This window comes from Bubalus kerabau, chromosome 2 (assembly GCF_029407905.1).
Source record: "Bubalus kerabau isolate K-KA32 ecotype Philippines breed swamp buffalo chromosome 2, PCC_UOA_SB_1v2, whole genome shotgun sequence".
NCBI classification, from domain to species: Eukaryota; Metazoa; Chordata; class Mammalia; order Artiodactyla; family Bovidae; genus Bubalus; species Bubalus kerabau.
Genome location: NC_073625.1, coordinates 190,901,287 through 190,917,700, shown reverse-complemented (window position 1 = coordinate 190,917,700; position 16,414 = coordinate 190,901,287). Strand labels below are relative to the sequence as shown.

Genomic DNA, 16,414 nt, shown 5'->3' with positions numbered 1-16,414 from the left:
CCAAAGATACAAATAGACTGAAAGTGAAAGGATGGGGAAATTTTCATGAAAATAATAACCAAGAGAGAGATGGATAGCAATAATAAAATTAGACAAAATTAACTTTGAGTCAAAAATTGTAGTAAGGGGCAAATAAGGAAATTAAATATTGATAAAAGTGTTACTATGTCAAGAAGATATAACAATTATAAGCCTATATGGTCCTAGCAATAGACTTAAACTATATAAAGTGAAAATAGACAGAATGAGGAGAGAATTAGCATTAAAAAATAATTAATGTTATTTCCATTATTAAACAATGAAATAGAACAACTAGATCAAAGTCCAGTGATGAAATAGAGGCCTTGAAGGACACTATAAGCCAGCCAGACTAGCATTCATACAGAACACTCAACAATAGGGTACCTGTTGTTTTTTCAGGTGCACACGGGACATTCTCCACATTAGACCATGTGTTAAGCCATAAGACAAATCTCAATACATGTTAAAAGAATGAAATCATACAGAATATCTTCTCTGACCACAATGGAAAGAAACTAGGAATCAATTAACAAAAGGAAAACTGGAAAATTCACAAATAAATGGAAATAAAAACAGTACAGTCTTAAACAACCAATGGTTTAAAAAAGAATCAAAAGGTAAGTTAGCAAATACTTTTCAGGTGAAGGTAAATGAAACACAGCAAGCCAGTACATACAGGATACAGCAAAAACAATGCTGAGGGGAAAATTTATACCTGCTAACAATTGCATTAAAAAAGAAGAAAAATCTCAAATTAAGAATCTAACTTTACTCTTCAAGGAACCAGAAGAAGAACAAACTAAACCCATAGCTAGCAGAAGGAAGGAAATAAAGATTAGAACTCAGATGAAAGAAATAGAAACTTAGAAAAATAGAGATAGTCAATGAATCTAAAAGTTAGTTCTTTGAAAAGAGCAGCGCAATCAACAAACGTTTAGTTAGACTGACTAAGAAAAAAGGAAAAGTCTCCAATTACTACAGTCAGATATAAAAATGGGGACATCACTACTGACATTTCATAAACAAAAAGGATTATACAGGAGCACTATGAACAACTATTGATAAAAAATTAGATCACCTAGAAAAATGGAAAATCTCATAAACACAAACTACCAAAACTGACAATTTTCCTAATGTTCTTTATTTCTTCATATTGTTTCAAGTTTGTGTTTGGCACCCTTTTATCTCAGTCTGAATTGTCATATCTTGTAGGGCATGTCTAACAACTATGGACTCTTTTGGTTTTTATTTACCTGGAAATGTCTTAATTTCTGTCTCATTTTTGAGGGGTAATTTTGCTGGATGTAGACTTCTTGGTTGACAGTTTTTTCTTTCAGCACTTTAAAAGTCATCCCTCTGCCTCTAGTCTCACAGTTTCTAATAATAAACTGGGTGTTAATTCTCTTCTTGCTGCTTGTAAGATCCTATCATTGTCTTTGGATAATTTAACTAGAACATGTTTCAGTGTGTAATTCTTTGAGTTTATTCTACTTGGAGATCATGCAGCTTCTTAGACATGTAGATACGCATGTTTCCTCAAATTTGGGGAGTTTTTGGCCATTATTTCTTCAAATAATTTTTTCTGCTCCTTTCTTTTCTCTCTTCCTGGACCTTCCTGTTAAGTGTATGCTGGTGGACTTGATGCCATCCCCCAGGTCTCTTGAGTTCTCTTCATTCTTTTTTCCCATCTACCCCTCAAGCTGGAGTCTTTTCAACTGACTTATTTGCACATTTACTAATTCTTCTGCTTCCTCAACTGTGCTATTGAGCCCCTTCAGTGAAATCTTCATTTCAGTTTTTATACATTTCAACTCTAGAAATTCTTTTTGGTACTTTAAAAAGAAATGTAATTTCTGTCTCCCTATTGCTGTTCTGTTTCATGAGACTTGACCTTTGTTCACGGTTTCCTTGAACTACTTGGGTACATTAAGAGTTGATTTAAGACTTTGTCTAGTAATTTCAATTCCTGGGCTCTTCAGTTACATTTTCTACTAATTGCTTTTTTTTTTTTTTTGGAGTGTCAATGAGCCATACTTTTTCTTTACATACTGCACAATTTTTGATGGAAATGGGGGATCTTGAATATGATAATGCAATAATTCTGAACATCAGGTTTTCCTCCTGTAGTTTGTGGTTGCTGGTTGTTGTGACTTATTGTTGTTGTTTTGTTTGATGACTCTTCTGAACTTGTTTTGGAATGACTGTACTCTTTCTCATGTTCCATTAGCTTAGTGGTCAGGTAGTGGTTTGACAGAAATTTCCTTAAACATTGGAGCTGGAAATATTTTTTCCAGTCTTTGTATTTGTACTCTGTTTGTGAGTCAGGGAATGCTTTCGGACCTCAGCTGGGCAGTTTACAACTCTACCTTCACCTCCACTTCCTGCTTGGTCAGACCTGGAGGTGGGGCCAGAGGTGAGTCCAAAGGGCCTTCTTGGGTGCTGTCTGAGCTTGTGTCTCCTCATGAGTATGCTCAGACTCTTCTTGCCCTCAGGAGGCTGTGGTAGATCTGAAAGTCCCGTTCCGCAAAGCATCTCACTTCACAGATCTTTGTCTTAGGCTCTTTGGGGTATCTTGTGTGTCACAACTGGTATTTTCCTCCTGGCATAGAAGCCAGTTGATTTGACAAACACTGTTCATGCAGTCACCTTTCTGCCTCCAGAGAGTTCTGAGTTATGAGAAATGAAGGCAAGTCCTTAGTGTGAGTCCTTCCAGAAGCCACCAACAACCACAGTTCTTTTGGAATTCGGTCTGCTTGCTCCCTTCAGCACCAGGAACCTCACCAGCACACAGGCTGTTGTCTTCAAGGCTGCTGCTGAGCTGGGGGACAGGGGTGGGGGAGTGGAGTGCTGGTGGTGGTGGTAGTGAGGGGGTGAGGCTCTGCTAAAGTGCCACCGGCTCTCCTACCTGCCTCAGTTGCCTTTTTCTTGGTGGAGCCTTTTCCTGGTTGTTGTAAAACTTTTACCATTTCCAGAGCTCAGATGTGGCTGATTCTGACAGTTTTGCCAGTTTCTTTGGTGTTTCTGTGGGGAGTGAGCCCTTAGAGTTCTCTAGTCCCTGTCTTTCCTGACATCACTCTTAGCGGGCACAATTTTGAAAAGTCCCTTTTAGGGTATTTGGCAATATCATCCAGAATCTAAAATTGGCAAACACTTTGGTGGGGCAATCCCATGTCTGGGAATTTAAGCACCATGGGCACTAGTGCCATAGGTATGTGCTGAGGACTCTTCTAGTGGTGATGTTTGTAATAGTCAGAAAAAGACGCTTACTCCTTGGAAGAAAAGTTATGACCAACCTAGATAGCATATTCAAAAGCAGAGACATTACTTTGCCAACTAAGGTCCGTCTAGTCAAGGCTATGGTTTTTCCAGTGGTCATGTATGGATGTGAGAGTTGGACTGTGAAGAAAGCTGAGCACCAAAGAATTGATGCTTTTGAACTGTGGTGTTGGAGAAGACTCTTGAGAGTCCCTTGGACTGCAAGATCTAACCAGTCCATTCTGAAGATCAGCCCTGAGATTTCTTTGGAAGGAGTGATGCTAAAGCTGAAACTCCAGTACTTTGGCCACCTGATGCGAAGAGCTGACTCACTAGAAAAGACCCTGATGTTGGGAGGGATTGGGGGCAGGAGGAGAAGGGGACGACAGAGGATGAGATGGCTGGATGGCATCACCGACTCGATGGACGTGAGTTTGAGTGAACTCTGGGAGTTGGTGATGGACAGGGAGGCCTGGCGTGCTGCGGTTCATGGGGTCGCAAAGAGTCGGACACAACTGAGCGACTGAACTGAACTGAGGGAGACTTTGAGGCTTCCCAGGTGGTAAAGAATCCACTTGCCAATGCAGGACACACGAGATATGTAGGTTTGGTCCCTGGGTTGGGAAGATCCCCTGGAGTAGGAAATGGCAACCCAGTCCAGTATTCTTGCCTGGAAAATTCCATGGACAGAGGAGTCTGGTGGGTTGCAGTCCATGGGGTCGCAAAGAGTCCGACACGACTGAGTGAGCACACACGGGGAGACTTTAAGTGTGTGTCCACCTAGTGCTAATAAACCAATAATGGTGGACCCACACTTTGGGATGCTCTGTGTTCAGGCAGAAGAAACCATGATAAGGTTTTCGTTTTCTTTTCATTTTTACATTTAACTACATACATGTTCCATGCTCTTTATTCTCAAAATACTACTTGCCTAAATCTTTGTTTAAATTTTTAATTGAAGAGTAATTGCTTTACAGTATTGTATTGGTTTCTTCCATACATAAACATGAATCGGCCATAGGTATACATATGTCCCCTCCCTCTTGAACCTCCCTCCCACATAAGTTTTTCTTTATCAGGTTGGCAAAGATAGAAAAGCGTGTGCCCCTGTGCTGTGAATCTACATTGTTGTTGAGGAGTAAAGACCTAGAACCCCTGTTGACAACGAGGTGATTGTCGTGTCACTGCCTGCACCTCTGCTCAGGACTTCAACTCCAGGAGTCTGTTCTCCGATGCTTGGTCGTGTGTGACACCAAATATGGCTCCACTGGACACGTGTGTTCCCATGTGTCTCCTGCCCATGATCAGACAGGCGCTCACACTGTTCAGGGCTTTGTCCCTCCTCACCGCCCGAGGTCTAGCCTTTCCCATCAGCTCTCCACCAGCCCAGCCTGGCAGGCAGCGGGCAGGGGGTGCTCCAGAGGCTGCAGTTTGTCTGCTTTTGGCTTCCCAGCAACTGGCACATGCTGGAATCCAGGGCATCCCAGCGTCTGTGAGTGTGTGAGTGAGTCCAGGACACCCACCCTCCCATGAGGGTGGGTGTCTGGATGCTGGGCCAGCCAATTGCCACAATCACCCCGTGTCCCCCTCCCAGCACTTCTGGGTCCTGGTGGTCCCTGGGATTGGAGAGGCTGCCTCTACCACAGGGAGTTGGGGGGGTCTTTGATCTGAGCCCAGGTGGTGCCCACAGGACTTGCCCAAGAGCAAAGCTTCAGGAGCACAACAGGGCTAGGGTGATGCCTGGACAGCAGAATAGCGGCACAAGGTGGACAAGTGTCAGGTTCAGAAGCCCCTCAGGTTCCCCAGATCTGATGATGTAAAGGAGGGCTAGGCCTCACACCCAACCCTCCTGTCCCAGGTGTCATCACGGAGACCCAGTGAGGGGAGCAGAAATTTTATTGGTGCTCAGAGATGCACAGCGACACTGCTCAGGCCAGGACCAGGGTCAACAGGGCCCAGGATGACCAGGGATCAAGGAAGCAGGTATGGATCAGCCAGGGCACTCACGGGCCAAGGTCAGGAGAGGAGTTCCCTGAGCAGGTCAGACCCCCAGAGCTTGGCCAAGGCTGGGGTGTGGTGGGGTCTGGACTTTTCCGTGCGCTGAGCCAGACTTGGGGAAGACAGGCCGAGCAAGCCAGGGGGCTCAGGGAGCTCAAGTGTGTCTGATGGAGGACAGGATCCCTGGAACCTACTGGCTCCAAAGGGACATGTCAGGTCAGCAGTAAGGCTCCCAGACCCAGGTGGGGACTGACTCAGCAGGCTGGGGTGGAGCATGAGGGTTGGCAGAGGAGGGACACAGAGGAGGCTGGGCGGCAGCAGCTGGGCTGGCAGAAGAACGTGGGCACGCAGCAAGTGGGGCGGCACACAGGACGGCAGAGGAGGGACACGGAGGAGGAGGGTCTGCAGCAGGATGAGGGGGCTGAGCAGGGGGAGGCCTCACAGCACACGGGCCTGCAGCAGACAGGTGTGCAACAGACAGGCCTGCAGCAGACGGGCCTGCAGCAGACAGGGGTGCAACAGACGGGCCTGCAGCAGACGGGCCTGCAGCACACAGGTACACAAGAGACGGGCCTGCAGCAGACAGGTACACAGCAGGCCTGCTGGCAGGGAGAGGACCTGCTGCAGGCTGGTTGGCAGCAGGGGCTGGACTCGCAGTTCACTGGAGCACAGAGGAGGGTCAGGCGTGGGGCCGGGGCACAGCAGCTGGGGGCACAGCAGGTGGGCTCGCAGCAGGTCTCCTGGCAATCGTCCACCTGCCAGGAGGAGCCGATGCAGGCACTGGGTGAGCTGACCTGGTTGCCACAGCTCAAGTCACTGGAGCAGACAGACAAGGTGGATGCAGCAACAACACAAGTCCTGGAACAGCAGGTGTCGGCCATGCTGGGGGTTTGTGCTGAGAGGTGTTCCAGTTGGGGGTGTGATTGGTGGGTGAGTGAGGTGCTCTGGGCATTGGGGCTTTTATATCCCTCTCTGGGATGCTCTGCCTCACCTGAGGCTCAACAGATCTTCCTTTTCCTCATTACTGCTCAGAGGATGTTCCCAGATGAAGTTATTAGTTTATTTACTGTGAGGTGTTTATCACACTGTCTTTGAGACTTCTGATGACTGGAGGTGTTTTTGTGTTTTAAAAGCAAGCATTGAGATGCAGACTCTCTGGGTGCCTGTAGAGCCTTGACTGCTCTCTCCACCTCTTCGCTTGTGTTTCTTTGATATGTATTCTGGTCCCAGGATGTTTTGTGCCCACAGACGCTCCACACATGTTGCAGACCCTCTTGTATTGAACAACAGGTATCCTGGTGGGAGGGTGCCCTCTTACCCTCTCCATCTGCAGACCTGGTGGCAGGGTGTCCATGGCTCATCCCTATATGCGTCTTTTCCAGTGTTCATCTGAAACACTGTTTTTAGTTCTTCTATTTATCTCACAATTACTTATATTCATATTATGTTATGTCTGAGTTTTCAGGTTTAGTTATGATCTGATTTCCTATTGTAGAAGGAAGCCTTTCTCTTGTTTTCCACCAGCCCCAAGAGAACTCCCTCTCTGCATAGTCAGAAGGCAGTGAAACCCCACTATTTGGTTAAACTCATGGTCAAAATCTGTATTATTATCAATATTTTAATTGAACATTGTCCATAGCCAAGTCTGTGTAGTGAAACGAGATTTAACTTCCTTATTTATACGTGTTTTGTTTTTGCTTGTGTTTTTCATTTCTTAGAGTTAACAATTGCTTCTGGTGTTTATTTGCTTATCTTTCTGTTGTTGTTCAGTTGCCAAGTCATGACCGACTCTTTGCAACCCCATGGACTTCAGCATACCAGGCTTCCCTGTTCTTCACCATCCCCTGGAGTTTGCTCAAATTCATGTCCGTTGAGTTGGTGATGCTATCCAACCATCTCGTCCTCTGCCACCCCCTTCTCCTTTTTTTGCTCTCAGTCTTTACTGTCATCAAGTTCTTTTCCAAGGAGTCAACTCTTCACATCAGGTGGCCAAAATATTGGTGTTTCAGCTTCAGCATTAGTCCTTCCAATGAATATTCAGGGTTGATTTCCTTTAGGATTGACTAGTTTGATCTTGCAGCCCAAGGGCCTCTCAAGAGTCTTCTCCAACACCACAGTTTGAAAGTGTTAATTCTTCTGTGTACCTATTAATAAACCATTCCCAGGCTCTCTGACTAATTCATCCCAAGCTCATTCAAGAGGTTCCAACATAACAAGGAATCTATTGGCTTCATTTATTTTTGGAAATCCATCTTCTGGAGCCCTCTGTATTTGTGGGTCTATATCTATTGGCTGATATATGACAAACCTAGACAGCATGTTAAAAAGCAGAGACATTACATTGCTTTGCCAACAAAGGTCCATCTAGTCAAAGCTATGGTTTTTCCAGTAGTCATGTATGGATGTGAGAGTTGGATCATAAAGAAAGCTGAGCACTAAAGAATTGATGCTTTTAAACTTTGGTGTTGGAGAAGACTCTTGAGAGTCCCTTGGACTGCAAGGAGGTCAAACCAGTCAACCCTAAAGGAAATAAGTCCTGAATCTTCATTGGAAGGACTGATGCTGAAGCTGAAACTCCAATACTTTGGCCACCTGATGGGAAGAACTGACTCATTGGAAAAGACCCTGATGCTGGGAAAGATTGAAGGCAGGAGGATAAGGGGATGACAGAGGATGGGATGGTTGGATGACATCACTGACGCAATGCACATGAGCTTGAGCAAGCTCCAGGAATTGATGATGGACAGGGAATCTTGGTATGTTGCACTCCACAGAGTCACAAAGTTGTACACAACTGAGCGACTGAACTAAACTGATCCATTGGCTCTTCTCTCAGCCAGATGTGCAGGTATCATTCAAGGATCTCTCTTCACTATTGTCTTTAGATTTTCCTTCATATCTCTCCTGTCATGGGTCTCTTGTTTCCCCAATGCTGTGTCTTTTTCTTTCTGAGTTTATGCCCTTATTTGGGTGGAGCACACCCTCAAGTGGTTTTCTGAAAAACAGGTTAATGGGAGGTTAATTTTTGAGTCTAGCATAACTAAAAATGCCTTATTCTGCCCTTATACGTGACTGATAGTTTAGCTTGGGATGGTCTTCTGGATTGGAAAAGTTTTCCTGCAGTATATTTTTTGAAGGTGGAGAACACTTCCAGAATTCTAGTTGTCCCCCTGTGCTGTTTTCAGTTAACTCACTTCCCCCTAGGAGGAGTCACATTTCCACCTTCTCCTCCCATTGATTGGTTTCATCTGTTCTCTCTACTTTTTTGTTCATTATTTTACTCAACAAACATCAGTAGTAAGCACCCATGTGGCTGCCTGAGTGACAAATCATTGTTCTGCTGTGATGAAAACCATTGCATTAAACCCCACTGTGTTTTACTTAATATTCTCTTTCCTGATGATGCAGATTTTGATTATTTCTAGATTTTGGCTAATATGAAAGATGCTACTATAAAAATTCTTATATATTTTGCTTTTGATGGGTGGATTCACTAATTTCTCTTTGGTGTATACCCAAGTGTTGAAATGCTAAGTCACATGAAAGGGATATCTGCAGTTTGGCGTGTACTGACCAACTTTTTACAGAGTTACTTCCCACAAGTGAGTTTTATGAATTTCAGTTGCTCTATAGTTTTTTAAAAGGTGTTTTTATCCCTTATGGAAAATATAGGGTTACTGTTACTGAAAGCGGGGTCCAGCTGCTTGCTCAAAAGCCAGTATAGAGGGAAGGTTGGAGGAAAGGAATGTTTGCTTTATTTTGGATGCTGGCAGGTAGGGGGAGGGCAGACTCCTGTCCAAAGGTTGGCTCCCCCTCCCCACCACTGCCTTGGCCCCCACCAGCAATAAGAGGGTACGAGGTTTTATTGCTGGAGGGAGAAGTTACCTGGAGAAACAGCACAGTCAGCTCTGACAGTCATCTGGAAATTGGTCATCGGTTGTCTGACCAGCATCATCTTGACTAAGTACAGTTAATATTCAGTTCCAGGGTCAGTTTGTTCCCATTTCTTTGGAGCCAGTTCTCAGAATTTGGCATCTTATGTCATGGCTACAGTCTGGTCCTAATGTAGGTAACTTCTTCCACCCAGTGGGGGTTTCAGTATCTATAAGCCAGTTCACAGGAGATGACTCAGAGTATATTGCCCTTGAGAAGGAACTGAAGGTCCTTGACTTTGCTTAATGACTAAACTATTATTTAGTCTTACTGGACTGTTTTCCTTTGCTTCTGTTTTCTCACTTCTCTGATTAAAATTATTCTTTGGCTAAAGTTTTCTATAGACTAAAGGTAAGCTGAAGTCATGGGGGTCAAGACCACAGGGTCCTGCTCCATTTCAGTACACAATGTTGAATTAACTTGCATCCCCGATGCAGTAAAGTTGAACATTCAGATATCTTTTCTTGGGAGGTGTCTGTTCAAGTCGTTTGATTTTTTTAGTAGGGTTAATTGCATTTCTTACTGATCTGTAGAAATTTATTATACATTCTGAATATGAGTTATCTTTGTATCTATGCAGTTTTGTGCCGGTAAATATATAATAACCGTCTGGCTATAAAACAAAAACAAGAAAGCCCTGGTGTGTTGTGTTTGTCAGTTTCCATGGTGGGGACACCCTCAGCTTTGCCACCAGTGTGATGTTACCAAATGTGCAGCGATGCACGGTCAGCCCTCGAGAGCTGGTGCAAGTGGCTGCAGCCCCCTCCCCCCACAAGACAGTCACCCGCATCCAGCTCGTCCAGGTCCAGGGCTGTGATTTCCACAAGACAGTCACCCGCATCCAGCTCGTCCAGGTCCAGGGCTGTGATTTCCACAAGACAGTCACCCGCATCCAGCTCGTCCAGGTCCAGGGCTGTGATTTCCACAAGACAGTCACCCGCATCCAGCTCGTCCAGGTCCAGGGCTGTGATTTCCACAAGACAGTCACCCGCATCCAGCTTGTCCAGGTCCAGGGCTGTGATTTCCACAAGACAGTCACCCGCATCCAGCTCGTCCAGGTCCAGGGCTGTGATTTCCACAAGACAGTCACCCGCATCCAGCTCATCCAGGTCCAGGGCTGTGATTTTCATTTTCTTGAGGGTGTCCTTTTCAAGAAGTCAACTTCATAGAGGCATGATTTACATACTACAAAATGGACTTACTCAAAGTTTCATTTGCCGAGTTTTGGGAAACATGGACACCATGAGACTACAACCACAGCAAGATCCAGAGCTTCCCGTCATCCCCAGAGTTCCCACGTGCTCCTTCAGAGTCAGTCCCACCCCCTCCTGACCCTGAACCATAGCTCTCCTCTCCCTCTAGACTACATTTGTCTTTTCTGAAGTTACGTGTAAATTCAAATATGCAGTATGGACTCTTTCCCCCGGCATGTTGAGGAATGTAAGTGTGTATATGGCCACATTCTGTCTTCACAACAGCAGATGTGTGGGAATTCTGGTTCCTCCACCTTGTTGTGACACTGGGTGTCACGGTCTTTTTTTTAGTACGAGTCATTCCAATGGATGTGTGAGTTCATGGTGTCTTTCTTTTTGAAAAACTTCATTTCTTTAATTTTGACTATGATGGTGCTTTATTGCTGCACAGGCTTTTTTTCCCTCTCGATTGTGGAGAGCAAGGGCTACTTTCTAGCTGTGGTGCATGGGCTTCACACCACAATGGTTTCTCTTCTCATGGAGCATACGCTCTAGAGCACGCAGGCTTCAGTAGCTGCGGCACACAGACTTACTTGCTCCGCGGCATGTGGGATCTTTCTGGATCAAGGGTTGAACCCATGTCTTCTGCACTGGCAGGCAGATTCTTTACCACTAGCCAACAGGAAAGCCCCATGGTGTCTCGATGAATAGTTCTTTTTATTGGAGCATAGTGATTCAGTTATACATATATACATATTCTTTTTCATGTTGTTTTCCATTATGATTTATTACAGTATATTGGATATAGTTCCCTGTGCTGTACAGGAGGTCCCTGTTGTTTATTTCATATATAGTAGTGTGTATCTCCTAATCCCCAACTCCTAAGTTATTCCTCATCCCACTTGCCCTTGGCAGCCAAAAGTCTGTCCTCTATGTCTGTGAGTTTGTTTCAGTTTCATAAATAAGTTCATTTGTGTCATATTTTAGATTTCACACATCAGTGATATTGTACACTATTTCTCTTTCTCTGATGAACTTCACTTAGTATGATAATCTCCATGTTGATTGTGTATGATTAGGTCCATGTTGCTGCAAATGGCATTATCTCATTTAAAAAATTTTTTCATTCTTTTTTATATATATCACACCTTTATCCATTCACCTATCAATGGACATGTAGGTGCCTCCGTGTCTTGGCTATAAACAGTGCTGCTATGAGCATAGAGATGCATATTTCTCTCCAAATTGCACTTTTCTCTGGATATATGCCTAGGAGTGGGATTGCTGTATCATATGGTAACTCAATTTTTAGTTTTTCAGGGAACCTCCATACTGTTCTCCATAGTGACTGAACCAATTTACATTCCTACCAACAGTGTAGGGAGGGTTCCCTTTTCTCCACACCCCCTCCAGCATTTACTATTTGTAGATTTTTAGATGATGGTCATTGTGACCAATGTGAGGTGGTACCTCATTGTAGTTTTGATTTGCATTTCTCCAATAATTAGTGATGCTGAGCATCTTTTCATATGTCTGTGGCCCACTGTATGTCTTCCTTGGAGAAATGTCTATTTAGATCTTCTGCCCTCTTGTTGTTGTTGTTGTTGTTATTGAGCTATTTGTATATTTTGGAAATTAAGTCTTTATCAGTTGCATCATTTGCAAATATTTTCTCCCAGTCTGTAGGTTGTCTTTTTGTTTGTTTATGGTTTTCTTTGCTGAGCGAAAGCTTATCAGTTTGATTAGGTCCTATTTGTTTATTTTTGCTTTTATTTCTATTGCCTTGGGAGACTGACCTAAGAAATCATTGGTACGACTTATGTCAGAGAATGTTTTGCCTATGTTCTCTTCTGGGAGTTAATGGGGTCATGTCTTACATTTGTGTTTTTAAGCCGTTTTGAGTTTATTTTGTGTAGGGTGTGACAGTCTGTTCTGACTTCACTGATTTGCATATTGCTGTCCATCTTTCCCAACATGACTGGCTGAAAAGATTGTCTTTTCTCTATTGTATAGTCTTGCATCCTTTGTTGAAGATTAACTGGCTGCAGGTGTGTGGATTTATTTCTGGGCTCTCTAGTCTGTTCTGTCGATCCATATCTGATCCATGTCTATTTCTGTGCCAACGCTGTGGTGTTTTGATTACTATAACTTTGTAGTATTGTCTGAAGTCTTGAAGGCTATGCCTCCAGTTTTGTTCTTTTTCTCCAGACTTGCTTTGACAATTCTGGGACTTTTATGGTACCATATAAATTTCAGAATTATTTGTTCTAGTTCTGTGAAAAATGTGGGTAATTTGACGGGGGTTACTTTAAATCTGTAGATTGCTTTGGGTAGCACAGACATTTTAACAATATTAATTCTTCCAAACTGAGAGCATGGAATATCTTTTCATTTCTTTGGATCATCTTCAGTTTCCTTTATTGATATTTTATAGTTCTCTGCATATAAGTCTTTCACCTCTGTGATCAGGCTTATTCCCAAGTTGTGTCTTTTGGTGGATGCAATTTTAAAAGAATGTTTTTTTCCTTTTCCTTTCTTATATGTCATTGTTAATGTAAAGAAATGCAACCGATTTCTGTGTGTTAATCTTGTGTCATGCTACCCTGATGAATTCATTTATCAGCTCAAGTGGCTTTTGTCGGAGAAGGCAATGGCACCCCGCTCCAGTACTCTTGCCTGGAAAATCCCATGGGCGGAGGAGCCTGGTAGGCTGCCGTCCATGGGGTTGCTAAGAGTCGGACACGACTGAGCAACTTCACTTTCCCTTTTCACTTTCACGCACTGGAGAAGGAAATGGCAACCCACTCCAGTGTTCTTGCCTGGAGAATCCCAGGGACGGGGGAGCCTGGTGGGCTGCCGTCTCTGGGGTCGCACAGAGTCGGACACGACTGAAGTGACTTAGCAGTAGTAGCAGTAGTGGCTTTTGTGTGGAATCTTTATGGTTTTCCATGTGTGGTATCATGTCATCAGCACATAATGACAGATTTAACTCTCTGTGAGTAGTTCTTAATTCTAATGAAGTCCAATTTATTGATTCTTTTCTTTTATGCTTAATGTTTTTTATGTCCTGCTTCAAAAGTCTTTGCCTACCACAATATCATGAAAACATTGTTCAGTGTATTATTCTCAGTTCAGTTCAGTCGCTCAGTCTTTGCAACCCCATGAACCACAGCACGCCAGGCCTCCCTGTCCATCACCAACTGCCGGAGTCCACCCAAGCCCATGTCCGTTGAGTCGGTGATGCTATCCAACCATCTCATCCTCTGTCGTCCTTCTCCTCCTGCCCTCAATCTTTCCCAGCATCATGGTCTTTTCAAATGAATCAGCTCTTTGCATGAGGTGGCCAAAGTATTGGAGCTTCAGCATCAGTCCTTCCAATGAACACCCAGGACTGATCTCCTTTAGGATGGACTGGTTGGATCTCCTTGCAGTCCAGGGGACTGTCAAGAGTCTTCTCCAACACCACAGTTCAAAAGCATCAATTCTTTGGCACTCAGCTTTCTTTATAGTACAACTCTCACACACATCCATACATGACCATTGGAAAAACCATAGCCTTGACTAGATGGACCTTTGTTGGCAAAGTAATGTCTCTGCTTTTCAATATGCTATCTAGGTTGGTCATAACTTTCTTTCCAAGGAGTAAGTGAATAATTTCATGGCTGCAATCACCATCTACAGTGATTTTGGAGCCCAGAAAAACAAAGTCAGCCACTGCTTCCACTGTTTCCCCATCTATTTGCCATGAAGTGATGGGACTGGATGCCATGATCTTAGTTTTCTGAATGTTGAGCTTTAAGCCAACCTTTTCACCCTTCTCTTTCACTTTCATCAAGAGGCTCTTTAGTTCTTCCTCACTTTCTCCCATAAGGGTGGTGTCATCTGCATATCTGAGATTACTGACATTTCTCCCAGCTCTTCAATACTTTGCCTTCCACATTCAGCTCTGTAATCGACGTCCAGTCAATGCGTGTGTGCGTGTGCTGTGAGGATAGGCAAAGCTCACTTCCTCCCATGCGGATATCTGGTTGTCCAGTACTATCACCACCTATGAAATCCCAGTGACACCCTGATTGTGAACCAAGTGTCAGCACAAGTGTGGGCAGCCACTGGACACAACTGAGTTCCATTGGTCTATTTTCTGTCATTGTTCAATGTGTGGATCTGGTACTTACTGCCCCAGAAAGCATTCCCCTATCTTCTCAAGTTCTTTTGTGATCACTGCCATTCAAGTTTTATACTTTTTCTTGCACTGATTCCCAGGTTGATATTTACCTAGAAAATTACCATCTTCACCTAAAAATGTTGATTGTGTTGATGCACAGATGTAGCTTTTTCTCATAAACTTTGTTCTTTGTCTTTAGTGTTTATTTATCTCTTTTAGGTTTGTCAACATTTAAATTCTTTTATACGTCTTTTAAAAGCAAATATTTAGCATTGTTGTTTATGTTTACTATTTCGTTCTTTGTTCTTAGTTCCTTAATTTTGCTAATTTATTTCTTTCCCCTCCTTTCTGAAGTTTTCCTAACTTTCTGACTTGAGATTTTATTTTCGATCCCACCTACTCTGTGCTATATGTCTTTAAGGGTTTCATTTACTCCCTGAGTACTACCTTACCTAAACCACATGTGTCCTGGGGTGTAGTACTTGCCTCATTTATTTTCAAAGCGTTTGTAATTAAGTTTCTGTTTCCTCAACTGGTGTGCTAAATAGCTTCAGTCATGTCCAACTCTTTGTGACCCTATGGACTGTAGCTTGACAGGCTCCTCTGTCCATGGGGATTCTCCTGGCAAGACTACTGTAGTGGGTTGCCATGCCCTCCTCCAGGGGATCTGCCCCATCCAGGGATCTAACCCTCGTCTCTTACGTCTCCTGCGTTGGTGGGCGGATTCTTTGCCACCAGTGCTACCTGGGAAGTGGAGAGACCACCTTTGAATTCTCCAGAGGAAATTTTCTTTTAATTATTGCAAGTTTATCTTATTGAATCTGGCTCAGGAATGTGGTCTGTGTAACAGCTTTTTACTTTTCTAGGTAGTTTTTTAAAATTATATTTCAGAAAGTATAGAAAATAGTATAATAAACACCTATGCATCTACAAATCAGTAACAAGTCTTTACATTTTGCCGAATTTACAGCACGTCACAGGTGCCATGCACTCTCCACATGCCCCCGCCAGGGGAGCCACTGTTCTGAGGCTGGTGTCTGTCATTCCCATGGATATTTTTGTAGTTCCATAGAGATGTTTATAGTTGTGGAGTCAAAGTAGTGTTTTGACCTGTGTATATGTATTACTCTGTATGTGTTAATCAGCAATATGATTTTCCTTTTACTCAATGTTATGTTTTGAAATTCACTCCTAGATGTGTTTCCCTGGTTCAGCTGTTTTAACCACTGTGTATCCCCCTTGTGTGTACATGCTGTGGTTTAATTGTCCATTCTCCTGCTGAGGGGCACTTAGATTATTGTCAGCATTGCTGCGAGATGACCTGTGTGGGTTTCACGTGCAGACACGTGATATCTTCTCCAGGAGGCCCCCCTGGGGGAGGGGGTCAGGTGTGCACCCGTGCAGCTTTCCCAGGTGTTACTAACCTACTCTGAAAACTGGAAACCTTGCCTGCATCTCAGAGCAGATCTTGTTTCCTATACTTCAGACCATGCTTGTTGTAATCAAACTTAGACATTTTTGCCAGTCTGATGGGCACTGGGGTCCCCAGGACCTCACCCAGGTTTGGTGATCCCCTAGATTTCACAGGACTCAACACAGAGTAAATCAGCGCAGGGACCATGGCCTGGGGAGAAGTCAAGGGGTGCTAGACACAGGCCTCCCGAGACCCTCCGGCCAGGTCACACGGGGTGCGCTTGATCCGCCAGCAGGGGGCTCCTGGGAGACGAGCACCCAGGGAGTTTATCGGGGGCTGGTCACATGGGCACCCTTTGCCTGGCACCAAGACCCCAGCCCCCGAGCGAGAGCAGGTGTGCAGCACACACCTCACAGTTGTGCAGACGGTTGAGAC

At 44.1% G+C, this 16,414-nt stretch overlaps 2 protein-coding genes across 2 annotated transcripts in view; one reads left to right on the top strand and one right to left on the bottom strand.

Moving 5' to 3' along the window:
- The window catches only part of TSPEAR (thrombospondin type laminin G domain and EAR repeats), a 182,433-nt gene that overhangs the window by 52,615 nt on the left and 113,404 nt on the right, over positions 1-16,414 (top strand). The window lies entirely within an intron of this gene.
- On the bottom strand, positions 5,529-6,155 carry LOC129644269 (keratin-associated protein 10-8). Its single transcript, XM_055569817.1, has one exon. The coding sequence runs from the start codon at positions 6,153-6,155 to the stop codon at positions 5,529-5,531; it is 627 nt and encodes a 208-aa protein (XP_055425792.1).